This window comes from Electrona antarctica, assembly GCF_951216825.1.
Source record: "Electrona antarctica genome assembly, chromosome: 21".
Lineage (NCBI taxonomy): Eukaryota > Metazoa > Chordata > Actinopteri > Myctophiformes > Myctophidae > Electrona > Electrona antarctica.
This window is the reverse complement of record NC_136802.1, coordinates 28,233,419-28,259,067: the sequence shown is the minus strand read 5'-3', so window position 1 is coordinate 28,259,067 and position 25,649 is coordinate 28,233,419. Positions and strand designations below refer to the sequence as shown.

The 25,649-nt window shown below is 44.3% G+C and overlaps 1 protein-coding gene across 11 annotated transcripts in view; it reads left to right on the top strand.

The window, feature by feature from the left end:
• sorcs2 (sortilin-related VPS10 domain containing receptor 2) overlaps positions 1-25,649 on the top strand; it is a 244,054-nt gene that overhangs the window by 43,725 nt on the left and 174,680 nt on the right. For all 11 annotated transcript variants that reach the window (XM_079491683.1, XM_079491682.1, XM_079491691.1 and 8 more), the window contains exon 2: positions 22,712-22,779. In XM_079491683.1, the coding sequence (XP_079347809.1) occupies positions 22,712-22,779 (68 nt within the window). The remainder of the gene's footprint in view (positions 1-22,711; positions 22,780-25,649) is intronic.

Here is a 25,649-nt window from a genome sequence, read left to right as displayed (position 1 = left end):
GCAATTTTTTTTTTGCCCACGGCTGATTCGGTCTGGTTTATTAACCAGGCTACGTCCGTCCAACACTGTCCAACACAGCTGCTACTGATTACAGAAATCCTCCGTTTTTATTCCCATTCAAGATAACAAGTGTATTACTCGGTTTCAACTTAATCATCACGCTAAAATATGTATCTGGCCGACTATCTGACTTGTAAACAAACACACTCCATGCGTCCTGCGTGTAGCATAGCTACCGTCCCTAGCTACCGTCCCATCACCTGAAGGGATGCGACGCTCTGATTGGTTCAGAAACTTCAGAGCCGGTGTTTCAAGCTGAAACCGTCTGAAACTTCAAAATAAAATGCCCACCATTTCCGTTTCCCTACACCTTTAATGCGTGTCAAAGTGGGGGTCCTTGAAATGAAAACGGTTGAGAATGACTGCTAGAGCCGTACAAACTGGGGTCCGCAGGCTGATAAATGTCAATTTGGGGGTCCTTGACATGAAAACGTTTGGGAACGACTGCACAGCGCTGCAGCCATGTGATACTATTGACCTTATGCACACCGCAGCCATGGATTTGTCACACTCACAGTATGTAAAGGCTTTTAGTCTTGCACCTTTTTTTTTGCTGTTAGAACCAGAGTGGATTGGGGTGGGGGGTCTTGTTCCCTGTACTTGCATGGATTTATTTTGGTCCGTTTCAACTAAACCTAGAGAGAGAGAGAGAGAGAGAGAGAGCTTATTCAAATTCAAAATTCACCTTCCTCTCTACATCAGCAATTAATTGCCCTCAGGCGGTCATAGCGAGTGCATCCTGAGGCCATTTTCTGTAGTGGCAAATTGGAATTTTAAAACGCTGCCCTGGCATATAGCATGCAGGGGCTTTTATTGTTGTCGTGTTTGTATTTTAAATGAGTCGGGGAATGTAGGAAATGTCACCCGCACCGGTTGATTGAGGTTATAATTCACTCGTTAAGTTTAATGTTAAAGTCACTTTCGCCACGCAGGTGTGACATGTTTTAACTAGATAAAGTGCCCCTCGGGGCACAGGTCTCCACCAGGGCAGGTCAGGTTGTGGGCCCCTGGTGGTGCTATAATAGGCCAATGTGAAAAGGGGTGCCATTTCTTCTTACGCCTTGGATGGTAATTGGATGATTTGAGGCATTTTGTTCCAAAAATGTGTTTTGCAAAAATCCACCTGTTGGTGGCGCTATAACAGGCCAATGTGAAAAGGGTGGGATATATTCTTCAGCCTAGTAGGAAAGTCTGTGAAAGATTGCATGTAAAATGATTTGAAGCTTTTTGTTCAAAGCGGGCCAATCCCGCCAACTTTGAAAGCCAATGTTAGCCAATTAGGATCAAATATGAAATATCGGACAGATCCGTCTTGAGCACATGACTATAGAGATAGTGTGTAACGATTTGCGGGATTTTTGGACAGAATCTGGAGGAAAAAATGTGTTTTATTTTTAAAGTCGGCCTCTTGGTGGCGCTATAACAAGCCATTTTGGAAAATTTGGGGCAGAGGTTCATCGTTGGCATCCAGGGAGTGTGTGTGCAAAATGTGGCGTTGACCGGGTTAACGGTGCCGGAGATTAGCTGTACACAGACGGACAATCACACACACACACGGACGGAGGGCAAAACATACTCTCTCCCCATGCCTTCGGCCTGGTGGAGACAATTATTTAATACACAGCATGGCTAACATTCACAGCTATGTGTGTTAATTTATATCCAGGAATGAGTTTAAAAAACATACAATTTAACACAACTATGTACCGTACGCAACTATACCACATCTGCAGAGCCTGATATTGGAGTTAGACAACTATTGGTTGATAAAGTTGTTTGAAGATATAGACGGCACACCGGATTGGACACTATAGATGCGCCACTATCTTTAGTGTATATTGGATATCGTTGCGAGTACCATATCTCTCCATTGGGAGAGGGAGACAACAGACATTAAAACTGACCTTTTAAGATTATACTCATGCAGTTACGATGAGGTGTGAGCAAAGTGTGGCCCTGTGGATGTCTGCCCCTCTCTCTCTCTCTCTCTCTCTCTCTCTCTCTCTCTCTCTCTCTCTCTCTCTCTCTCTCTCTCTCTCTCTCTCTTTCACTAGAGATTCTCCAATCAATAGGCCACCGATCAGCGATCGGCCGATATTCACTCCAAATGACTCGATCAGTGATCTGGGAATTTTCCCTATCTGGAGAAACCGTCTCATACCATTTAAGTGGTATAAATGTCATTTCAGATATCTACATAGTACAATAACATTTTCCATCTTTGTGACAGGCCTAAACATTCTCCCCTTCCCCCCCCCCCAAACACACACAGGAACAGTTTCGACGTGGGTTTTGAAAATGTTCCCCTTATTACGCACAACATCGGCCCGATCGTGAGAAAAAACAATCGATGACCAGGGTCCCAAAAAAACCCCCTGATAGGAGCATCCCTTTCCCTTTCAACTTGACATTCTCTAGCAGGTTGTGCTTGGTCTGCACACATGCATGCCTCCTACTGTATTACTTATGTCTTCCGATGAATAAATGTATGTGTGCTTCTGCCACGTACTGTATATGAGAAGCCTTGACACTGGCTGCCACTCCCGTCTCTCTCTCTCTCTCTCTCTCTCTCTCTCTCTTCTCTCCAGAGCTTCAGTGCGTGCAGGCAAAGAACAAAGGGCTTATGACCATGATGAATAATCAAAAGGCCCACACAGTCTCACCGACTGTCCTCTCCAACTATACACGTGGATCCTATAAGAAACGCACAGAAGAAACACACACACACACACACACACACACACACACACACACACACACACACACACACACACACACACACACACACACACACACACACACACACACACACACACACACGTCCGTGGATCATCCTCCTCTCACCACAATTGCAGGCAAATCGCAGGCACCTGCAACAATTATTAAAATGCAGGTAGTGTAACCGGTCACAGACACAATGGATGGCTGCTCGCGCACACACACACACACACACACACACACACACACACACACCATAGGCCTGAGCGGGTCACAACTGGACCCACCCTACCTCCTCCACCCTCTCCTATGAAATAAACAACAAAAATTCTCACCATCTGTTCCACTGACATTTCCCATTCCACAGAGGGAGCGAGAGCAGGAGAGGTTATGACACACGCACGCATGCACACGCACACGCACACACACAGAGAGAGAGAGATGGAGTAATGAGGGGGTGGGGGGCACAGGACAGAGGTAGCATCTGGCGATCGCCTCTCGCCCCCCCCCCGGGGGTTTTGAAGTTGTTCGCGGTGTCACGCCGTCGTGCGGCTCGTGTACACTATCTCACCTCCCTTGGATGGTTGCATGCCTTGGTTGCCGTGGCAACAGACGTGCAGTGTTTCCATGCCTCGCAGCCGCAGGTGCCTACATGCAGTCCGATTCTGAGGGCACTTTGTGCTTTTCTTATACACAGACACACACACAAAGGTGGTGTTATTCCTACAGGCCAATGTAAACTTGGCCTCTGTGTTAAACGATGTCTCGTGGCTGGAGGACTTGTGGCCAAGCCTCGGCCTGCTTACAATACGCCTCATATAGTCTGCGCGTTGATGCTGCATCTCTCTTAGCACCGCAGGTTTGGAGGCTGAACAAGACGGCTTTGTAAATGGACTTTGCTTTGACAGACGGTGCACTTGAAAGAATTTGGCAGCATAGGTCTTGGCTGCACTTGATGCAGCAGACACGTGTGTGTGTGGGCGCTGGTGCTTGTTTGTGGTTTTTGACGATTTGGGTCCTTTGACCTCATTCTATGACGTTGGGTGGCCTTGACTTGAAAAAGACCCAGCGGTTGATAAACAGTAGAGGATATACTTGACTTGTCTCGAGTTTCCAAGGCTGCTTTCTTTAGGAGTTTGTCTCTGTGTGTGGGTGTGTGCGCATGCGTGCGTGCATCATGGCATAATGTGTGTGGGTGCGTGTTGCACGTTGCACCTTTCCTCATCTTTCATCTCAGATGAGGTGTGACAAAGGCCCTGGTTCTCTTCTGAAGGGAGGAGTGGGTTGCCTGGAGGCGCTGATGGCTTGTGACAGTTAACCAACGTGTGTCTGTGTTGTGACGTGTGTGACTAAACAGGCCCTGTATATAAGACCTGGCTACCATCAGTAATCAGTAAAGTTAATTAAGTAAAAGTATCAATGCTGCAATATATGTAGAAATACTCTGTTACAAGTAAAAAGTCCGGAATTCAACATTTACTTGAGTAATAGTACAAAAGTATTGGCATCAAAATGTACTTAAAGTATCAAAAGCAAAGGTTGTGCAGAATGTCGCATGTCATGTTTTCAAATGTATAAAAATCTCGATGTGACGCATTGTGAGCCATTTTCAAATGGCCGAAATGTATAGGGGGCTGAAGTGGTCAATTTATGATTTGTCATTATAATCAAAATCGACATAGTAACTAGTAACAACATGTAGTGGAGTAAAAAGTACAATAATATAGGTGTAGTGGAGTAAAAGTAAAAGTATTGGAAATTGGAAATACTCAAATAAAGTACATAAATGCTTCAAAATTGTACTTAAGTACAGTACTTACTGTAAGTAAATGTACTTTCTTTGCTTTCTACTACTGGCTAATGTTAAGCATCCCAGTCACCACACTGACGCCTGGCCACTCAAAACAACAGGGGGGGGGCTCTCGTTCCACGCACCTGGATTGATTGATTGAATAGTTTATTTGACAGAATGTACTGTATAAACAGTCAAACACTCCAAGTCCAAAAGGGATGGCACCAAAAAAAGTCCTTGTGGTCTTGTCAAAATCATCACTGTAAAAAATAAAACACTCTAAATACATACATACAATACTGTCTCAACACCCCCACACATGGGGGGCACGGTGGCACAGTCGGCAGTGTCGTCGCCTCACAGCTAGAAGGTCCTGGGTTCGATTCCCACAGTCGGCAGTGCTGTCGCCTCAAAGCTAGAAGGTCCTGGGTTCGATTCCCGCTGCGGACGCTGTGGGCGCTGGGGGTGTGTTCATACCCGAGGCGGGGTTGGTGAAAGGGCCCTTTTGTGTGGAGTTTGCATGTTCTCCCCGTGTCCCCTAGGGTGGGTACCCTCACAAAAAACATGCCGTAATCCTGGTCTCTAAACCAAGGGCGCCTGATGGAGGGGGAACGAACTATAGTCGGAATAACTTGTTCCTTCCACGCGCTATGTCCGGCCGGAATGTGCCATTCTGACACCTGTCAGGTGAAAAGAAGGACTCCTCATGCATAGAAGGAAGCATGAGGTCAGTCCGCCAGCGCCCAGGATTACATTAGATAGATTGACACTGGGTGAAAAAAATGGGTTGCAAAATTGTGGGATACAAATTATAGATCAAAAACAACCCCCCCCCCCACACATGCAAAGAAAATGCTGTGCACTGGACATAGTGCAGGATAGTGGTTGAGAGAGAGAGATGATGTCGGAGGAATGCCTGATTCTGGGAAGGCGTTGTGCTGTGGTTGGGGTGAAGAAATTAGTGCGGATGCAAGTCCAGAAGCATTAAAAAAAAACACTTGTTAGCGCCTGAACAGAGTTAGAAAATAAATAATTAAAAGAAGACAAGAGTTTCCAAAGTTGTAAATGACCCCCACTAACCCCAATTAATGTGGAGAGTGAATGCACAAACTTTGCATGAGGGGAGATGGACTCATTGTGGAGAAGAGCTTCAGTCTTGCTTCAGTTGACGGCTAATGGAGCTTTGCGGCCAAAAAGCACCACGCTCAATTAGCCATGCTAATGTTCAGTTTAGCCGTAGCAAGCACTTTAAGCCTTTGTGTATTTACACAGCCCCTCTCTCTCTCCCTTCATCCCGTCGACATAAGGCCCGCTATTGGTCAAGCCAGACCTCCCTCGCCCTTGAACGATCTAATGGGTCGTACAATAATGGTTTGGGGTTGTAATAATAGTTGCCTTTTCCAATTTATTCTAGGATTAGTTAACACCACACACTCATTTTCTAATATTTGGTTTCTCACCAGAGCCCCTTTTTCTCTGTCAAAGTGTTTACATCGCTAAGCCGGTCCTAATTTAAAATCTCCCATTTCCATTAACGCTTTCCGTCAGCTCTGACTAGGTCTTGTTTGCTCATTTCAAGGCTGAGGTGGGGTTGAAGCTAATGCCGTTTAATGACAAAAAGGGTCGGCAAATGTTCTCAGACTCAACTCGGTGGCCTCTAAACATCCACAACAAGCTAAAATACAGTACATTCCATCCCTCTAGTCGACAGCTGGGCGACGTGAGTCCTGGTGAGATAAATTCCACTTGATGGTCTCATCTTCTTGGGGAACGGAACGGGGGGGAAAAACACAGTAATAATAATGCACGCGGATAAATAATGTATCTCTGTCATATAATTAGAAACTGTTCCCCCGGAACACATTTGCCCCAAATTAGACCCTGAGAGTAATTTCACTGCGTTTAATGTGCCATTCAGCCTTTCCACCGCCCGCTACATACCGCCTGCTCCACAAACCCACGCCATGTTTTAAGTCCCATTAAGAAAACAATCACTCCTCTGCAAATAGCTGCTGTCCTTTAATGGTGTGTGATGTTTCTATGGGTTTGGGTTGATCAAATCCAACATGCGAGCGGAGAAGAAATAAGATGATGCACGATGATAATATGGGAAATAAGTTGAGTACCACACTGGGTCACAGAAGTAGTTTTTCTATTGAAAATCCCATAAATCTATAGCTAAGACCCGGCCTCTCCCACTTAGACACCCACTTAGACGCTCATTCATTCCAATATCATGGATTTTACTGTTTTACACATTAAATACTGGTTCATTTTTGGAACCAGACCTTCAAAATCTCTTCCAAATCCGTCAACAAGGCCCTGCCATATGCACTGGAAAAATGTGCGTGGCATTTTCTTTTCTTTTTAAACAATGTTTTATCATAATAGGAAAACTATGGGTTAACATGGGTTTGCTTAGCTGTAATTGGACCATAGCAGTTTGGGGAGGGGCTTAGCTATAAGTTCGATAGTTGCATGGCGACCCGCTAGGGTGTAGGTTTTTGGGGCCATTGAATTGAACCTGTAGAAGCCATTTCACTGTGTTTTGTATTTTCTGATTATTATTTGTTATTATTTAGCCTTATTAGTTGTGAGAATATTCTGTTGATTATTGGCTAATTGGTTTATTGTTCCCAGGCCTAGGCTTTAATTATGGACAGGTGTGGGGGGGAAATCATGCACCTATGTGGAGACACGGTTTTTTACCAGTAGCACAGACTGTCATGTTTGTATTTATGCACCTTTTCAAAGCAAAGCAAAACGAATGCAACCTTGTGGACATTGGACTTCTTCATGCCTGCGTATAATCCTACATCCATATACTGGGTGCATCATGGGTTTGTCAAATTGTTTTACTTGAAAGCCGACAAACACCATTACAGAACCAGTTGAATCACTTGGGTCAACAGGCCATATCACACCGCTGGGACCAACGCTAAAACCGCATCGTCCCGTCTCAACCCTTGGGTGGCTTGTTGATTTCAGAAACTTATTTTATTGTTGACACAGAAACTGGAAATGAATTGAACTGGCCTGAATGGAAACAAGACTGCTGTTTTTACATTTATGTTCAATAAACTATTCAATCAATCAAAAAAAGGTTTCGGACAGACTATAGCCTTCTTAGTGTTTGATCCGTTGGCTGGCACCTCGCAAGGACCCATAGTGCTGCTGAGCACCATTTGTGACCAAATTTGACTGAGGGACTGCCATTGGATTTTTTAGAATTTTCATTTTTTCTTGTCATGTGAAAGCAGGGAATCATATAGCTTCAAATTGACAAGTTTGACCCACCAGTTTTTAGAGATATGGCTTATAGAGTAATGTCTTGCAGAAAAAGCGCGTTGAGAAAACAGGCTTGAAAGGTTCACTTCTGTGGTCTCCAACATTAAACCTAGCTACATGCTTATTTCAGACATGCTCTAGTATGTGAAGAGTCTGCCTGTGCAAAATGAGATTAACTCATTTTGGGGAGAGAAAAAAAATTCTCCTCTGGTGAAAAGCTGGAATTTGCGCGATGGCAGGCTCTCAGTCAAATCTGGTCACATTTGGTAACCAGGAAAAGAAAGACATGCATACACAGGAAAGAGAATGCGTGTTAAAAAGAGGTTGCATGGCATGCCACCACGCGAATCAAGCAACATGAGGCATTGAGATGCTGACTGAGAGGGATGGAAGGGGTAAAGAGGAGAGAGGGATTATGATAATGGCGTGGCGACAGCTGTTGGGCCCCGGTCGAGCAGCTGCAGCCGCACTGAAGGAGCCTCCTCCACAACCCAAGCAGAATCCTCCTCCATTACCAAGAAAGGTATATAACCGGGAAAGGAAACGATACATAGAGATAAAGACCATGCAGAGGGGATGGCAGTGCGGTGCTCAGGGATTCATTTTAGAAAAGTTAACGTGGAGATCTTCAAATGCAAGATTGTATTTGACATTCATAGAGAGAACGAAGGAAAGGCAAAGTGGGAGCAAGAGACGGTGAGACTCTCCAGGCCGTTGAATGCAGCATATACTACATGGTAAAATAAATGCAAATGCCCACACTCCTTTCCATACCATATATATATACCGGAAGGCATGGAACAACATATTTTCAGATGGGGGTTGGCGGCCAATTACTGTACATATAATTCTGGGGGACATGAAAGTTTGAGAACAACTGACATAGAAACACGAGTTTTTCAGAAAACTGTCAGGATTTAGAAGGCATTTGATAAATGTCGACGTCAGACCTAAATGGGTTAAGAGAAAATAGTCAAAGATTTGAAAAAACAAAAACAAATCTAGATTTTTCAAAAATCTAAAAATAATAAAACAACAATAAAACAAACGATCTACAAGCTCATGAGCTTGTACAGTATATCTGCTATTTTCAAATAGCCAAAGTATAAAGTATATGGTTAATACGGTCTTAATTATTCTGACCCCCCAGCTAGAAAGTTATAGTCACACACCTGGTGGTGGTTTGGCTGATGCTGTCATCAATGCAGGTGGTCTCTCAACTCCGTGTCTCTCTCTCTCTCTCTCCCTCTCCCTCTCCCTCTCCCTCTCTCTCTCTCTCTCTCCACCTGCGCTCTCCCTTTCCGAATTTTCTCTCCCAGTTTTATTTTCCTGTCCGGAAATATTTCATGGCGATGATCTTATACTGGATCTCTTCTCTTGTCCACTAGTCCCCTTCCTAACATTTTAGTCTTAGTTTATATTGATGAAATTGTCAATATAGTTAGTCTTATAGTTTTAGTCATCATAGCCTAGTAGTTTTCATTTAGTTTCTATTTAGTTTTCGTCAGCGGAAAAAAACATTAAGGTTGTCGACAAACATTTTCCGTCATGGTATTAGTCGACAGAATCAACTCTGGTGAACAGGAGCACAACTTAGCAGTATAGTGAGTCTCTCTTCTTTTTATTTCTATTTTTGTCCACCCATCAGTTTTTATTTTTTCCTGTCAGCTTTTAGAAAGGGCTCTGACAGAGTATCTGTCAGCTGGTGAGATGATGATTGGGTGTGTGTTGGGGGGGTGGTTCCGGATAGGGCTATCTGGAGATATCTGTCAGTTGGTGCAGATAATGTGACACAGTCCCTTGCTAGATCACACCCACCAAACATCTCTGTGTCCTTGAACTTGTCTGCTGCTTGAACTTGGCCACTTGCCAGTTAACGAAAATCACAGCTCAAGTCGTCTTGACACTCATCTGTTGCGTGGCAAGACCTGGGCTAACCCATATTAGACCGCAGTGTTGTTTTCGTCAACTGAAACTAAGACGAAAAATGTTCGTCGACTACCTTTTTTCACTGACAAACTAAATGAAAACTAAGCTATGATGACTATGATGACTATATTGACAATTTCGTCAACAGATAAAAACTAGACTCAAGTGTTAGGAAGGGAATAGTGGACAAGAGATCCAGTATAAGTAATTTTACACTTGGTTGCATGCTGGAAATAGCAGATCTACAAGCACTGTAGAGCTTGTAGATCGGCTATTTTCAGCAAGTGTAAAATCAGTCATTACGACGGCATCAAGGCCCACCAAAATACATTTTAGTTGACTAAATCAACTGTAGATTTAGTCAACTAAAATCTTATGGCATTTAGTCGACTAAAACTAGACTAACACTAAAACATTCCATGTGACTAAAACTAAATTAAAACTATTCAAGAGACTTATAGCTTTTAACCACTTTAACCATTATTTTAAACTTTAGCTGTTGAAACATAGCACATCTACAAGCTCATACTAGGCCAGTCAATCTAAGCCAAAATAAATTGCAAAAGTAATCATTCAAGGTAATTTGTATGATCCTTATGTTCATCCAAATTACATATATAAAAATAGAGTATTATATAAATTGTGGATCATGGTAAATTCAGGGCTTGAAAGTTGGAGTATCATTAAAAACCTATAGGCCCCTAAGGCAATTTCTTTTTGCCTTAGAGGCATTTTAATTATGCTTTAAGAAGCATGTAACGTGTCAAACTAGGTGTTTTTCATGATTCGGAATCCATTCCAAGCATTAGTTTTGCACGGAAAAACCCTCATTGGGCTAAATTAGGCCATATAGCCACTTGCTCAACTAAATGAAAACTATTGAAGAGACTATGACTAAAACCAAAATCAAAATTTGCTGCCAAAAACAACAACACTGTTTTGTATAGAATCTGGTGTCGGGTCTAAATGGGTTTCATGTTGAGTTCTACCCCAGCGGACCACCTCCTCAACCCCACGTGACCTCCCATCCTCCAGGGTCTAAATGGGTTTTATGTTGAGTTCTACCCCAGCGGACCACCTCCTCAACCCCACGTGACCTCCCATCCTCCAGTAAGCTCTGAGTTCTACCCCAGCGGACCACCTCCTCAACCCCACGTGACCGCCCATCCTCCAGTAAGCTCTGAGTTCTACCCCAGCGGACCACCTCCTCAACCCCATGTGACCTCCCATCCTCCAGTAAGCTCTGAGTTCTACCCCAGCGGACCCCCTCCGCAACCCCACGTGACCTCCCATTCTCCAGTGGGTTTTATGTTGAGTTCTACCCCAGCGGACCACCTCCTCAACCCCTCGTGACCTCCCATCCTCCAGGTTTTATGTTGAGTTCTACCCCAGCGGACCACCTCCTCAACCCCACGTGACCTCCCATCCTCCAGTAAGCTCAGTAAGGTCTAAATGGGTTTTATGTTGAGTTCTACCCCAGCGGACCACCTCCTCAACCCCACGTGACCTCCCATCCTCCAGGTTTTATGTTGAGTTCTACCCCAGCGGACCACCTCCTCAACCCCACGTGACCTCCCATCCTCCAGTAAGCTCTGAGTTCTACCCCAGCGGACCACCTCCTCAACCCCACGTGACCTCCCATTCTCCAGTAAGCTCTGCCTGCAGGTCAGATCAATGGACAGATCTGAGAGCCCTGCAGGGGACAGTCTTAATCCCTCAGCCTCATTGATTACCAGGCAGCCCCATTAGATCCCTGCTTTTCAAACCTTCTCGTATCAAGGCCCATTGTTTATTCCGCAGACCACCATTTGATGACATTTAGGGGGCGATTCACACTATGGTCCCGGGTGCGCACTCGGGACCACTTGGCAGATGTTGTGGTAGTGTGAATAATGCGTATACCGTTCCCGGGAGCGGTTCGCCCCAACCGTACCCGGGACCGCTTGGGGGGGTGGGTCCTTATAGTGTATATATGAATAGAGACGGCACCCGGAGGAAACCCTGCAGGCGAAATGGACATAGTGGCTGAATTTGGTATGGCAGTTTGGACCCAAATCGTGAACGCGCTGGTCCGTTGACTATCATTGCGCACGTTCATGATGACACGTGAACGCTGTTTCATACGTGAACGCACGTGAACGCGTGCAATGATAGTCAACGGCCAGCGCGTTTACGATATGGGTCCAATCCATCCCAGAATGCACTCTGTTCCTACCCGGAAGCTTTTGCGCTTTTGAGCAACTTAATGCAACTGGATGGGAGGAGAAATCCAGTGCCGTCTCTATTCATATGTACTCTAATAAGGGTGGGTCTCTGGACCGTTGAAGTGTATTTGGATACGGATCGTTCCAATGTGAATGCATGCGTACCTAAAGAAGGAAGTGGACTGTTTCTTTTTTAGAACGTGACATAATATAGTCGACGAGCCAAGCGTCAACAAAAAATAACACAAAAACACTAGCACATTTCTCAACGCCGTCCGTCTCCTGTTGAATCTGCTATACGCGCAGCACCGCAGTATGCGCTGATCTTATTCTGCGGACTACACGTGGCTCTAGAATCCATAGAAAACTAATCAAACACGACACTGGAGCACAGAACTGACTGACACAGTGAATAGCAGACAGGCTGACAGTGAAGTAGTATAACGGCAAAGAGGCAATGCAATGCAGTGTGTCTGGATGTATTGGAGACAATGTCGCAGAGTTGATGGTCAGTGTCCGGGCGTGCCAGCCATCAAGCACACCGCCATCTGCAGGATTAAAGTGTGTTATGCAAGTGTACCCGGGTGCGCTGTTGAATCTCGGGCAATGTGAATCATGGCCATCGGGGACCAGGCAACCGTATTCGGAAACGGTTCCAATGAAACGGATTCAGTCCCTCTCAGTGTGAGTCCCCTATTAGCCTCTCAGACCCAAAACTAAAAGAATACGTACACATCTCCATACCATGCTGTATTTATACCATTAGGAGAGACGGCAGGCAACCGTTGATCAAAATAACAATTCTTCTATACAGTACATTCTCTAATTGTGTAGACCTCTTGTACATTAACTTAATTATAATGCAGATGTTTAACAAATAATTTAACTCTTGAGAGTGTAAAATGAAACCAAATCGACCCATAAAGGTCTATTTTGGGTCATTTTACACTCTCACACAAAGATCTATAGGGGTCCATTTGGTTACCAACTAACAGCTCTATTTGTTTTTAGCACTCTCTCTTTTCTTCTGTATAGGTGTACGGTAGATGCTATTGTGCATGTTTAATTCCCCTCACTCCCACATCCACGGTTTTGTTATCTATCTATCTATCTATCTATCTATCTATCTATCTATCTATCTATCTATCCATCCAAGTTCCTCAACCTGCTTTAAAACCTCATTCTCGATGAGCTTCTCAAATGAATTCAGAACTAAAGTCAAAGCTGTCTATCTGAAATCATTTTAAATGTAGTAGGGGTTCCATTGTTGGCTATAGTAACTGGAAAAATGATGGAATACCTCCAATGATTGAGTACCATCTTAAATTAAGAGATTGTTAAAAAAATAAAATAAAAACGGACATAGTGAAAGATGGAACAGAGCTGGTCTGCGCAGGGTTTCGGTACCATGGCCACAGATGGGATCAGGTCCTGAGCTCTTAGTCTTAGTGTGGTAGTCTGCCTGTCTACCCTTCTCTATCTCTCTGATCTCTTCTTGACTCCAAGTCTCATTCCATTCCACACATCTCTCTTTATCGGCTCTCTCTCTTCTAACACAGACACCCCCCTTCTCTCTCTCTCTCTCTCTCTCTCTGTCTCTCTCTCTCTCTTGGAGGCCCCCCTGGCTTTCTGCAGTGGATTATTTATCACACATCTAAAGAAGTCCTTGATCCTGTTGGTCCAATTAATTAGCAGTTGGATGGAACTTCAGTCGACAGTACAGTGTTCTCCGCGGACAATTTCATTCCTCCCCCAGCAGGAAGATGTTGCATTATGTGTCGATGGTTGCGCTGAGCGTTTCGAAATGCACCTTTGATGACACATTTTTAGGGTTCGCCGTCGGATCCTCTAAAGGCTGCTATACCAAAGATAGCTTGATTGTGTGGGATGTATCGCAATTAAACGAGAGCCTGCATGGCCATGCACTTGGGAAGGTATTACTAAACCATATTATTTTAGCCCCCTGGGGAAAGCAGGCTGCTGATTGGATCAAAGGCTAATTATAGCGACGGATCGGTATTCACAAGAGAATACGGGGGGGACAACAAGAGGAAGAAGCGTATAGGTTGTAGATGGAAGATGAAAAATAGAAGATGGAAGCACAAGCCATGTGTGTAAACACTTTGACTGCCACCTAGTGGTGATTTTAGGTTGTTTCCGCCACGGAAAAGACTGGGTTTTACACCCATTTACATCCGGGTGTCCCAGCCTCGCAGAGCGAGAGAAGAAGCAGCAGCTAATGTTAGCAGTACCTTACGATGTTTATCTTTCGCCAGAAACGGTAATATGTCGGGAGCAATGCGGTAAAAAAAAATCACAAATCACATCCGAACCTCGGATGGATAGGCCAAAACCACAGACGGCGCCGCATTTTTCAGAGAGAACAGCCAACAAAGATCCTACTATATGGGTCGCTAGGGCGTGCGCGCGCACTCGTCCTTGTGCTGGGAGTGACGTAGGCGTTGCCAAGCAACCGGGTCAGTGTCGAATGTTGATTTTCAATGTAACCGTTTCGTAATCGATAAAGAACATTCATTGACGGAGTATTCCGTAAAGAAGCATACAGCGGTTGGATTTTAGAGGACGGAGAATTCCGTCAGAAGCAATTAAATGGTTAAGACTGGAGACGTGGCGAAAAGAGCACATGATACAGTAGATGCCAAGCTTAGAGTCATAGTGAAAGCTGGGGGTCAAACTGGGAACGTTGTAATTCCCAAGCGGCCACTTTACCACCTGCCCTGGGCCACTGCCGGCCCCACACTGTGTGTGTGTGCGCGTGTGTGTGTGTGTGTGTGTGTGTGTGTGTGTGTGTGTGTGTGTGTGTGTGTGTGTGTGTGTGTGTGTGTGTGTGTGTGTGTGTGTGTGTGTGTGTGTGTGTGTGTGTGTGTGTGTGTGTGTGTGTGTGTGTGTGTGTGTGTGTGTGTGTGTGTGTGTGTGTGTGTGTTGTGCACTCAAACGTACGTGCGTGCTGTGCACTCAAATTGTGAAAATGGCACAAAACGGAGTAATTCCCTTAATTGAATTGGCTCTGAATTTACCTTCATGTCCAGAGAAATTCTGCTGGGTTTCAGTTTTAGGAGAATAGACCCAAAAAAAAAGAAAGCACTTCTCATAGTTCTGTTCTTCCAAGCTGCGTTGAATTATAATTTGTGTGTGTGGTCTGTTGCTGCACGGGAATGAGTTTTCGTCCCCCAGGGGGATGGGGGGGGGGGGGGTGCTGTTAGACACTTTGATGGCATAATTGTATTTCACTGTTTTCGCTTTTACAAATGAATGACTGGCTTTCTTTTTCTCCTCTCCCTCCTCTCTCTCAGACTCGCGGTCTGCCATCTTCCCTCATCCCTTTATTTTCTTCCTCTGTACTCAAAGGGATGATTGATAGTCCTTCCATTGACTCTCCCCAGTTGATGGGAATGTCCTGGGGACAAAATAAGCGGGCCCGGTGGAGTTGGGGAGTTCATGGTCGACTCTGCCCATGAGGTTGTGGGCCTCAATGGGGCCTCTTGTAAGCTTTTGTGTTGAACCATCCGGTGGAGAGGGTGGGGGGAGGGGGGGGGGTGGGGGGGGTGGTGGTGGAGAGGGGGGGGGGGGGGTGGTCCTCTCCGCCCCTGTTGATATTTCCCCGATAAATTCCATTTGGGTTCATTCATTCTTTGTCAATGGGGGCAGACAAACAAGAAACCCACAGTGGCGAATTATGTGGTTCCAATGGTATTATAAGATGGTCACAGCGAGGAATGCGTCCCGCCATAGTTTTCCCCCTGCACGGGTCAAACAAGTTCACCGCAAACTTCCGTTGTGATTTATTATCTGCGTCAATACAGGGTGCTGAGGGCCATTTTTTTCCTTCTTCTCCCATCTCTGTCATTGCTAGTAAAAAAAGAAAAGGGGAGACACATTTTTTGCCAATACTTGTAGACTCTGATATATTTGTACGCGATTGCAATCGACTTGCAGTGAACTGACTTAAAAGGAATTACATTCAACATCCATACAGACACGTTCGGGCCCTGCCAATTTTGGGGGCGTCACTCAAGTAAGCGGCGTAATTTAAGGGTGGGCGGCTGCCAAGTTAAAGTCTCACGGACGCTGGTCAGTGCACAGTAGTGGCGACATGGGAATACCGACATGCAACACTGTTCAGCCGTTGTGTCCGTGTGGGCTGCGTGGTATATACATGGTATATACATGGTATATACATGGTTATACATGGTATATACATGGTATATACATGGTTATACATGGTATATACAGTACATGCCGTTTGCCAAACGCCGTTTGCACTCCCCTCCTCTCTGCCTCTCTCCTGTCCATAGTGATTAATGGCAGACTGTGTCCTTGCCCTGTCCACTCAATCCCACGGAAAGAAAAAAAAAATCATTTTCCAATTGAGCAGGGCTGAGGCCGGCAGAATATATTAGCGGGGATGTTGGCATGAAAAACCACGGGGACGCTGACATGATGAATGATGTATGCCTCAATCTCTCACATGTTGGAAAGAATGTGGAGTACTTGAGCTCTCTCTCTCTCTCTCTGTACTGTACTGTACTGTACTGTATGCAGGATGTAATTTGGCGTGTGGACACTCACACACACACGAGTCAATTTACAGTATTCATGCTGGGGCTCGATTGTAAACAAAATGTTGGCCTGATGTGGTTTGTGACAGATCACTGCGATACACGCTGTAAAATAACGCTGGAATGCACTACTGTTCACACTGCATTCTTCTCATGCAGTGTTTCTTTAGTCGTAGTCTTCTGAATAGTTTTCATTTACAGTAGTTTTAGTCACATTTTAGTCACCTGGAATGTTTTAGTGTTAGTCTGGTTTTAGTCGACTATTGAGATTTTAGTCGACTAAATGTACAGTTGATTTAGTCGACTAAAATGTATTGTGGCCGGCCTTGATGCTGTCGAAAACGTGCTGAAAATAGCCGATCTACAAGCTCACAACGCGTCGCGTCTGTATTGTAGATCTGCTATTTTCAGCATGCAACGAAGAGTAAAAGTACTTGTATTTTAGTTATACTGGATCTCTTTTCGTCAGTGAAAAAAGGTAGTCGACGAACATTTTTCGTCATCTAACTATAATTCACTCAATATTGTAATGAATGTCTGAAACACTGTCGTAGCTCGTCTCTGGCTGCACCAATCGCTCTGACTTTTCACACAGCCATTGACCATAATATTACGGAGGTCTTAACGAAGCCCTTTTTTCTATTTAACAAATTATTAATTAAAAATATATTTATTAGTGAATTAAAATTGCCCATCGACTTACATGGGAAAATGCGAACTCACATCAAGTCTTTTTCTCGCAGAAGCTGTCGGAGCTACAGTTACAACACTTGGAGGGGAGGTTCATAATAATTATTCAAATGAATGTAATGAATAATTACATCAGTCGGCCTCATGGTGGCGCTATAACAGCCCACTTTACATTTCGCCTTATAACCCATGCCCATTTACGTCGGGATCGATTTTGACTTTTCTTCAAAACACACTTTTTTCTCTTCCACCTACAGTTGCAAATCGCACAAAAATGGGTACATGTGATCTCTGGACCTATGTGGTTAAAACTGACCACAGGCAGAATTTTCATAGTCTGTATCGTTCGGCTGTAATCGGCTTCCAAATTTGGAGGGGCCTGTTTTACCAAAAACGACACAAATCACAAACAGAATGTCCAATCTACCCCAAATTTGATTCACATGTTGAGGGTGGTTTAATCACGGTAGCAGCATTAGTCAACGAAATCAACAATGATTCCTCTCCAGACGTCCTTTCCATAGCTAAGTCCTATTTGACGGCACTATGGGAACACACTTATCTTTCTTCCATTTAAAAAATGTGCCTTAATTGTTTCATTTTGTCATTTAATCGCTTTTAGATTGCGCCTCTTCTTCTCCTTTCTGGCGTCATATCCTTTGTCCGTTACTCATCCTGAACTGTGACATTCTACACTAGCACTTCATTTGAACTAGCAGCTTGACATGTGATATCCAACCTGAGGTTTGACGTCTTGTGTACAGTGTTAAAAGGAACCCTGGCTAACAAGACAAATATGCCTTAAAACATTATATACTTGCCCTCTATAACTAAAATAAAAAAATAAAAACACTTTAGGAAGCATAAAGTTGTTTTTTATTAGCATATGCATTCCATACATTCCATAGGGCTAGACCACATGGACATATATGACATCATCAACTTGCGAGAGGAGCAGCTTCTATTGAGTGAAAGATTCTCTATTTATGAAAGAAATAAAATATCTAAGGTGTTTTAATTCTTTAATTTTTGTTGTAGAGGGCAAGTATAATGTTTAAAGGCATATTTGTCTTATTAGCCAGGGATCCTTTTAATTTTGTTGACTACGACTAAAAGACTAAGGTTTTTGATATTTAGTTGACTAAGGCTAGCCGCTAGACTAAAGGTCCTTTCAAACGGGCAGAGGTGTACACAGACGTTGTCGCCTGGATCAACGACAGGTCTCCTCCAGGTCTGCTCACGAGGGGCGCCACAACGCAAGCGTAAGAAAAGAAAAAAAAAGCAAGGCTCCCGCATACACAGTGGCTCTGTCACACATTCAGTTAGGGATGCCGTGCACTGTGTCCACGATGACAGCCTTCTACAGACAGCTGTAGAAGTTGGGACAGAAGTGGTACTATAAAGTCCCCTGTCCTGTCACTGCGTCTTTTGAGAGCTTTTCTTACAATAAAGTTTGGCAAGTGTCTAGGCTTCTGCCTCGGGGGAACGTTCTCCACTCCGGGTTTACGGTAAATCCCACAGTAACAATCATTGGAAAGCAAGCGAGCTCTGCCAGGGTTGGAACTCCTACGCTTAGACTGTAGGATCGCTTTGAGCCAGGAGCCTTTGGGGCTGTGCTGGCTGGGGCGCCTTTGATGACACTGGCTGTGTCAGTTCGGATTCAAGTTGGCTTTGAGCTTTTCAAAGCTTGTTTCTGTATAAGTTCCCAAAGCAGCGGTTCTCTGCATGCTTGGACTGATCCTTTTGTTGTGAGGTGGTGTAACCTCGTTCAAGACCCATCGTGGGGTTTAACCCATTTTGGGCGGGAACCCCTTTTGGTGTTTCATATACTTTAGCTATTGAAAAATAGCTATTTTTTAAAAATCGTGAAAATGTGCCGCAAATCTTTGAATATATATATTCTTTCAGACGTTTTTAATTGCGTAGGGCAATAGAGCATACTTAAAAAAGGTCCCGCACACTGTCAGACAATTGTCTGTCCTGTTGAAGGTCTAATCGACCGAAGTGTCTGACAACTTTCAGAATTTTAGAAGACATTTTTTTAATGTTGACGTCAGGCCTAAATGGTTTAATGATGAGCCCTGCCCTCTAAGGAGGACTGGCTGGTAGTAGTGGTGGCTCAGGACGGAGGTAGAGGTTCACATTTCCATCCCTGGTTCTTCCTGATTCCTTTTTGCTCAAGACCCTGAACCCCTAACTGCTCCTGATGAGCAGGTTGGCTCTATACTGTCTATAGCTTCTTAGTCCATGAGCCAGAGCTCCAAAATTGTAACGTTAATTATGAATTGAGTGGGCAAAACCGTACCTACCGTATGTTCAATTGCTTATAGGGTCAATAGAAGTAAATTAATATATGATTGATAACCCTTCCACAGTAGTAGCTTTTTAATATTTTCATATTTGTTTTGCATATGTTCCTATATATAATGCCTAATTTGCTAATTTAAATGAACAATTTCAGAAATCTTGAAATACAATACATCACTGTCTTGGTGTAAGTAATCAACTGGGGGATGTTTCATGGTGATAACTATTAATAACATTTTTACCTATTCACCTATCATGTACTGTATATACTGTAGGTGAAAATAACAATTAATCTGTGATAAATATGAAAAAGCTACTCATACTGGAAGGATATTATTTTACTTAAACTGATCATATAAACAATTTAATCGTCGACTAAACAGGGGCGGAACATTTTCGATGACGTCCCACTGTTACGCAACATATTGCGCAACAGGTGCTCCTAGGCTGTGGAGCGATGCGGTCGGCTTTGATATCAATAATCTTCGTCTTTTGGATAAAACTTTGTCCTGGTGTTACTAATTGAAAGGACTGTGAACTGAGCGATTGGGGTGTTAACGTTTGCATTTTGGGGCTCTGTCTCATGGACTAAAGAGCCGGGCCGGTTCAACCCTGGTGGAAAAGGGGCCTCTGTGTGTGAATGGGTGAATGTAACGCACATCGAAAAGTGCTTTGGAAAAAGGGCACTATAGGAAGCCATGTTGAAACCTTCGCAGGCTGGCTGAATGACACGGAAGCCAGGTTGCTCACCGTCGTATGGTGTTTGGACAGCTATAGTATGCTAGCTAGTATAGAATAAGGTTCAATCATTAAATACACACAGCTTTGCATTGTGTAAAAATGCGTGTCACGGGCCACCACATGTGGACCGTCAGGCCGCCCATCCTTTCCATGAAGGCGCTCATGGAAAGGATGGAATCTTGGATTCCACTGAGCACTGTGACTCTTTGAGTGCAGCTGCCTTAACTCATTCTAGACGGGAACCCCTTTTGGTGTATTAAGCATTATGTTATACTTTAGCTATTGAAAAATAGCAGATCTATACGCTCATAGCGTGGCACCGAGTGTCGCACTACGAGCTTGTAGGTCTGCTATTTTTGGAAAGATTGTGAAAATGTGGCGCAAATCTTTGAATACATATTATTTCAGAGCGAATGTTTTTAACTCAAATCTTTGCTTCTGGGGGGGTTCCTATGGAACACCATATTTTCATATGGTGGTCGGCGGCCAAATACATATCATTTTGGGGGGTCCTGTTTGAGAACGCCTGACATAGAAACGCAGGGTTTTTCCAGAAAACTGTCAGGATTCAGAAGGCATTCGTAGAATCGTCCTCAGGTCTAAATGCGCTAAGGCTATAAAGGCAGGCCCACTGTAGTTCTTCACTCGGCCCACAACACCTACAGCATAGAACTGTGAGCCATATAGCCTGTCGATCATAAACACCCTCCAGGCCTGAGGCAACTGGCACTCTCGTCCATACAGCAACACAAGTCCCGGAAGGCCCCCCTGGCTGTCAAGACCCATGCAGGGGCACACTCTCCACTCAGAAGATTTGAAAGAAGGGAGAGTCTTCTGATCCTGCATGCACACATCACAGCACAATGTCCCAGCCATATGAATAATAGATTTCTGTAGAGCTTCTGTTGAATTCCTGATGCAATTCTTGCTGCCTTTTAAACCCTATACCCCCCCCACCCCCACCCCCATCCCACACCCTCCAAAACGAGGTGTGGCACCAGTGTTGTTTTCGTCGACTAAAACTAAGACGAAAAATGTTCGTCGAACAACCTTTTTTTTGACAAATACTAAATGGAAACTAAATGAAAACGAAGCTATGATGATTAAAACTAAGACTAAATATATTGACAATTTTGTCTACAAATAAAAACTAGATCCAGAAGAACTTAAAGTTAATTTTATGCTTGGTTGCATGCTGAAAATAGCCGATCGGCTAAGTGTAAAATCATTAATCACAATGTTTTTGTTCGTTGAGGTTTGGCCTTATAGATGTGTAGTCATGTAGTCTGTTACAAAATACATTTGTAAACGTTTCAATAATAATACTGACATTTTTAGCTTGCGGCCCTTGGACTTGTAATGTTGCTGAGTGGCCCCTGAGCCATCTTCAGTTGAGTAGCCCTGTTGTAGACCTAATGTGAAGAAAAAGCTTCATGAGCATTTTCCTCCAGAAATGTAAGAGGCAAACAAGATGGTTATTTGTTCAGGGTAATCGTTTCTCCTGGTGCTCTCGGACAAAAACAAAAAATGCTGAATTCAAATCAACAGAGTATACATCTATAGATTGCAGTACTTTTACTTAAGTAAAACATTTGAGCACTTTTTCCACCACTGGAACTGTCTTATTTCAAACCCTGCCTGCAGCAGCAGCCTCTCCATGGAGCTGACTTAACACTTCCATTCCATCATGTCTCTTTGTTCTGCTCTGTCTGACTCTGATCTGACGGAAGGCTTCTCTTCAAGCACATTGCTGGTTCTGTTATTTTCTAATATATTGTCAGTAGCTTTTTACGCTGACACTCCCTCTATCTCCACAATAATACTACAATACTAGAGGGAGCGTGAACAACAATCTGGTACCTCCCACTTTCAAAACAAATATGAGTCAAATCTCCTTCTACAACACGGCCAATCCAGGCGTGGAATGCCTTGACCCCCTCCCTCAAAAAATGCAGATCACTTACATATTTTAAACAGTTGATCACCACCCCCACCTCCTTTTCCCCCACTCTGTACATACTTTTTTACATCTTTTTTTTTTTTTGGAAACAGGATCACAAGGACTTTGTGCTAGTGTTTGGGCTATAAACCCCTTATCCCTAAACTTCTTTGCCTTTTTTACTATTTTGCTAAACATTTTTGAATAGTTAAAACGGCCAGTCTACTTGTAAGCTCACAATGTGTCAATGTAGATTGGCTATAGTTGAACTATTCAAAAAATAAATTCAAAATAGTAAAAAAAAAGCAAAGAAGTTTAGGGACAAGGGGTTTAGCGGTGACGAAAATGGAGCCCTTTGACTGTACTCTGTTGCTGTTTTTACATTTATGTTCAATAAACTATTCAATCAATCAATCAATCAATCAATCAATCAATCTCTCTCTCTCTCTCCTCTGCCCTGCAGGTCATCCTGATCCTGACCAAGTACTACCACGCCGACTCCACCAAGGTCCTGGAGAGCTCTCTGTGGAGGTACGTTTCAGACGCATGCAGTCAAAGCCTTCTAGGTGTTCATCAATCGTTGAACTGAGAGTTAACATTTATATTAATACACTCCGGGCTTCTGCTGTGCAGTGTGTGTGTGTGTGTGTGTGACAATACGCTGACCCACCACCTGCTGGGGCAGCACAGTTTCACTGGACCAGGCCAGCCGCAGAAGGGTCACCAGGCAGGCAGGCAGTAGCGGAGAACAACACAAAAGATACATGGCATTGGGCACGCACGCACGCATGCACACGCACACGCACAGGAATGGGCATCTGTTTGGACAGATACCATATCAGCATGGTACAGGGGAAAAAAGCACAGTGGGCACTATGGGAGCGCCAGGGAAAGGGGGGGGGGGGGGGGGGGTCAATCCTGGCGAGCGAGGCTTCCTGTGTTTGGAGAACGGGGGATGCCAACCCGGACGCCTATAATTCCTTTCAGAGTTGGCGTTGATGTAACCCTGCGGTTCACTTGGTGCTATACTGTTATTCTTTTCAATTTCTCTTCTTCGTGGAATATTATGTTAATTCAGCATGTTCTAGGATGAAACGTAACAAACCTGTCTAAGGGAATATAGATAAAACGGCTAAACACTCATGGCTAAAATTAGCCCACGCGCGCGGCGCTGACGTTGCCTCGACACGGAGCAAAGCATGTCTGATGGCGGTGCTTAATTCATGCCATTCACGCCTTGACATCAAAGCGCTCGCCTCTCATTATAGCTCCCGACTGCCTGCCTGTCTCCCTGGAGGACAGATATGAATAATGCGCTGTTTTAATGTTTTAATTGTTATGATGGGCTCATGAATAACGCTCTGGATTTTGCTCACCGGACATACAGTAGGTATTGCGTATAGGAAAACAAGATAATTAAAATAACCCGAGTCGGAATTTAACTCGCAAATCTGCTCTAACGTATAGCAGCTCGTCTAACCGGCCGTCTCTCGGCGCCGCCGACACACATGGATTTGCATGCAATTAACATGTCCTCTCGCTCGCCAAATTGGCTGCCCTACACCATGTCCGTTCTGCCGCTAATTGTGTGTGTGTGTGTGCGCGTGCATGCGTGCGTGCGTGCGTTCCGTGTGTGCGTGCGTGCCTGTCAGAGTGACATGGCTGCAGGAAAAGCCATGGTGACTAAACTAATGTAACTAAAAGCCTGCATGTTTTGAAGTCCTGCGGCTCTGGGATCAAACCTGAGAGGAAGATGGTTAGAAGATTAATGGGCTCTTGGTCTCACTGTGTCAGGTGGCGTACATCAATATGCCATATAGAGCTCCACCATGCAGTGTTGATTTCGTCGACTAAAACTAAGACGAAAACTGTTCGTCGACTACCTTTTTCCACTGATGAAAACTAAATGGAAACTAAGCTATGATGACTAAAACGACTAAATATACAAATATACTGACAATTTCATGGATAGTGCAGGTTTTTTAAGGAAAAAACCCCATTATTATGGATAGTCTGGAACTCTGGATTGTATTTGAACACATGGACAAACCCACACCTTGACATGAACACAGATAATACACATCTTTTTTCGATAGACCACTTAGGTAGCTATATGGAAGTACTTGATTAAATTGATTATTTCCGTTGCAAAACGATTCGATACCGATTATTTCCATTGACAAAACGATACGATACGAAGTCAAACGTTTACGATGCGATATTTGCTGTTTACATATCGCTATATACTTCGATGTTTTTTAATTAAAATCGATATTTCGATAGTTACTATATCGTTACACCCCTAATAGCAGCGTTAGAGTTTGAAGGAAACGCTTTAAAGAAAAGAAAATTCAGGGCACCTCCAGGTCAGTGAGCCTGATCAGGGCTGACCCTCACAGTCTGCGGAGGCTCGCTGTGTGAGCTATACTGTACTGTCTGTCATGTTCAAGCCTCAGTCCTCACTGTACAAGTTATTCCACCAGTCATGTCATGATGTGTGTGTGTGAGCACTTACTACAGTATCTGTGTCTACACAGTTACTATGTGTATGAACGGTTCAATGTCAAGATTGAAATAAGAGAGAACCCTATGCTTTGATGTGCACCATAATGTGTAACCATAATTTTTTGATGGCTACACATGTGTGTGTGTGTGTTTGCGCGTGCGTGCGTGCGTGCGTGCGTGCGTGCGTGCGTGCGTGCGTGCGTGCGTGCGTGCGTGCGTGCGTGCACCGTGTATGCGTGTATGCGTGTGTCCCTGTGTGAAAATTGGGAAAGTTTTGGCTGTCCCGAGGCTTTGGCGTCAGCACAGGGGGGGGGGCTTTTATTGCTGCCTGCCTGTGGCTCCAATATCCCAGTTTCTTGAGTCTGTTATGGCTGCCCCAAGGTTCTGCACTATCGCATGCTTGATAAAGAGCTCCCAAAACATTGACTTCCCTTCCTCGTGGGAAATGGCTGCCCTTTGTTGACGCAAGACAGGTGGGTGGGCGAGGACGGGGGCGGAGGTACGTGACGGCATTGAAATTGGGTGCTAACTCACGGGCAGAGGCATTGTGGGGCCGCGTTGATGGGTTTATGTTGAGGTTGGCCTTTGAAGTACGGACCAGAAATCATCAGAGAGGTACTGTTTGAGTTCTCTGCATGTGCATAGCAAGAGAGCTGCATGCATGCACGGTGGACAGAGGTTTTCCTGAGTCTTCTTAGCATTTAACCACTTTAATCAATATTATTATTATTTATTTTTTTAATTTCGCCTTTATTTAATATTTTTTATGGAGGGACAAGACAGTAGGCTGACAGGAAATGGGGAGAGAGATGGGGGGGGGGGAAGACATGCAGTAAAGGCCGTCGGGATCGGGAGTCGAACCCGCGGCACACTGCCAGACTGGATTACCAACCAAG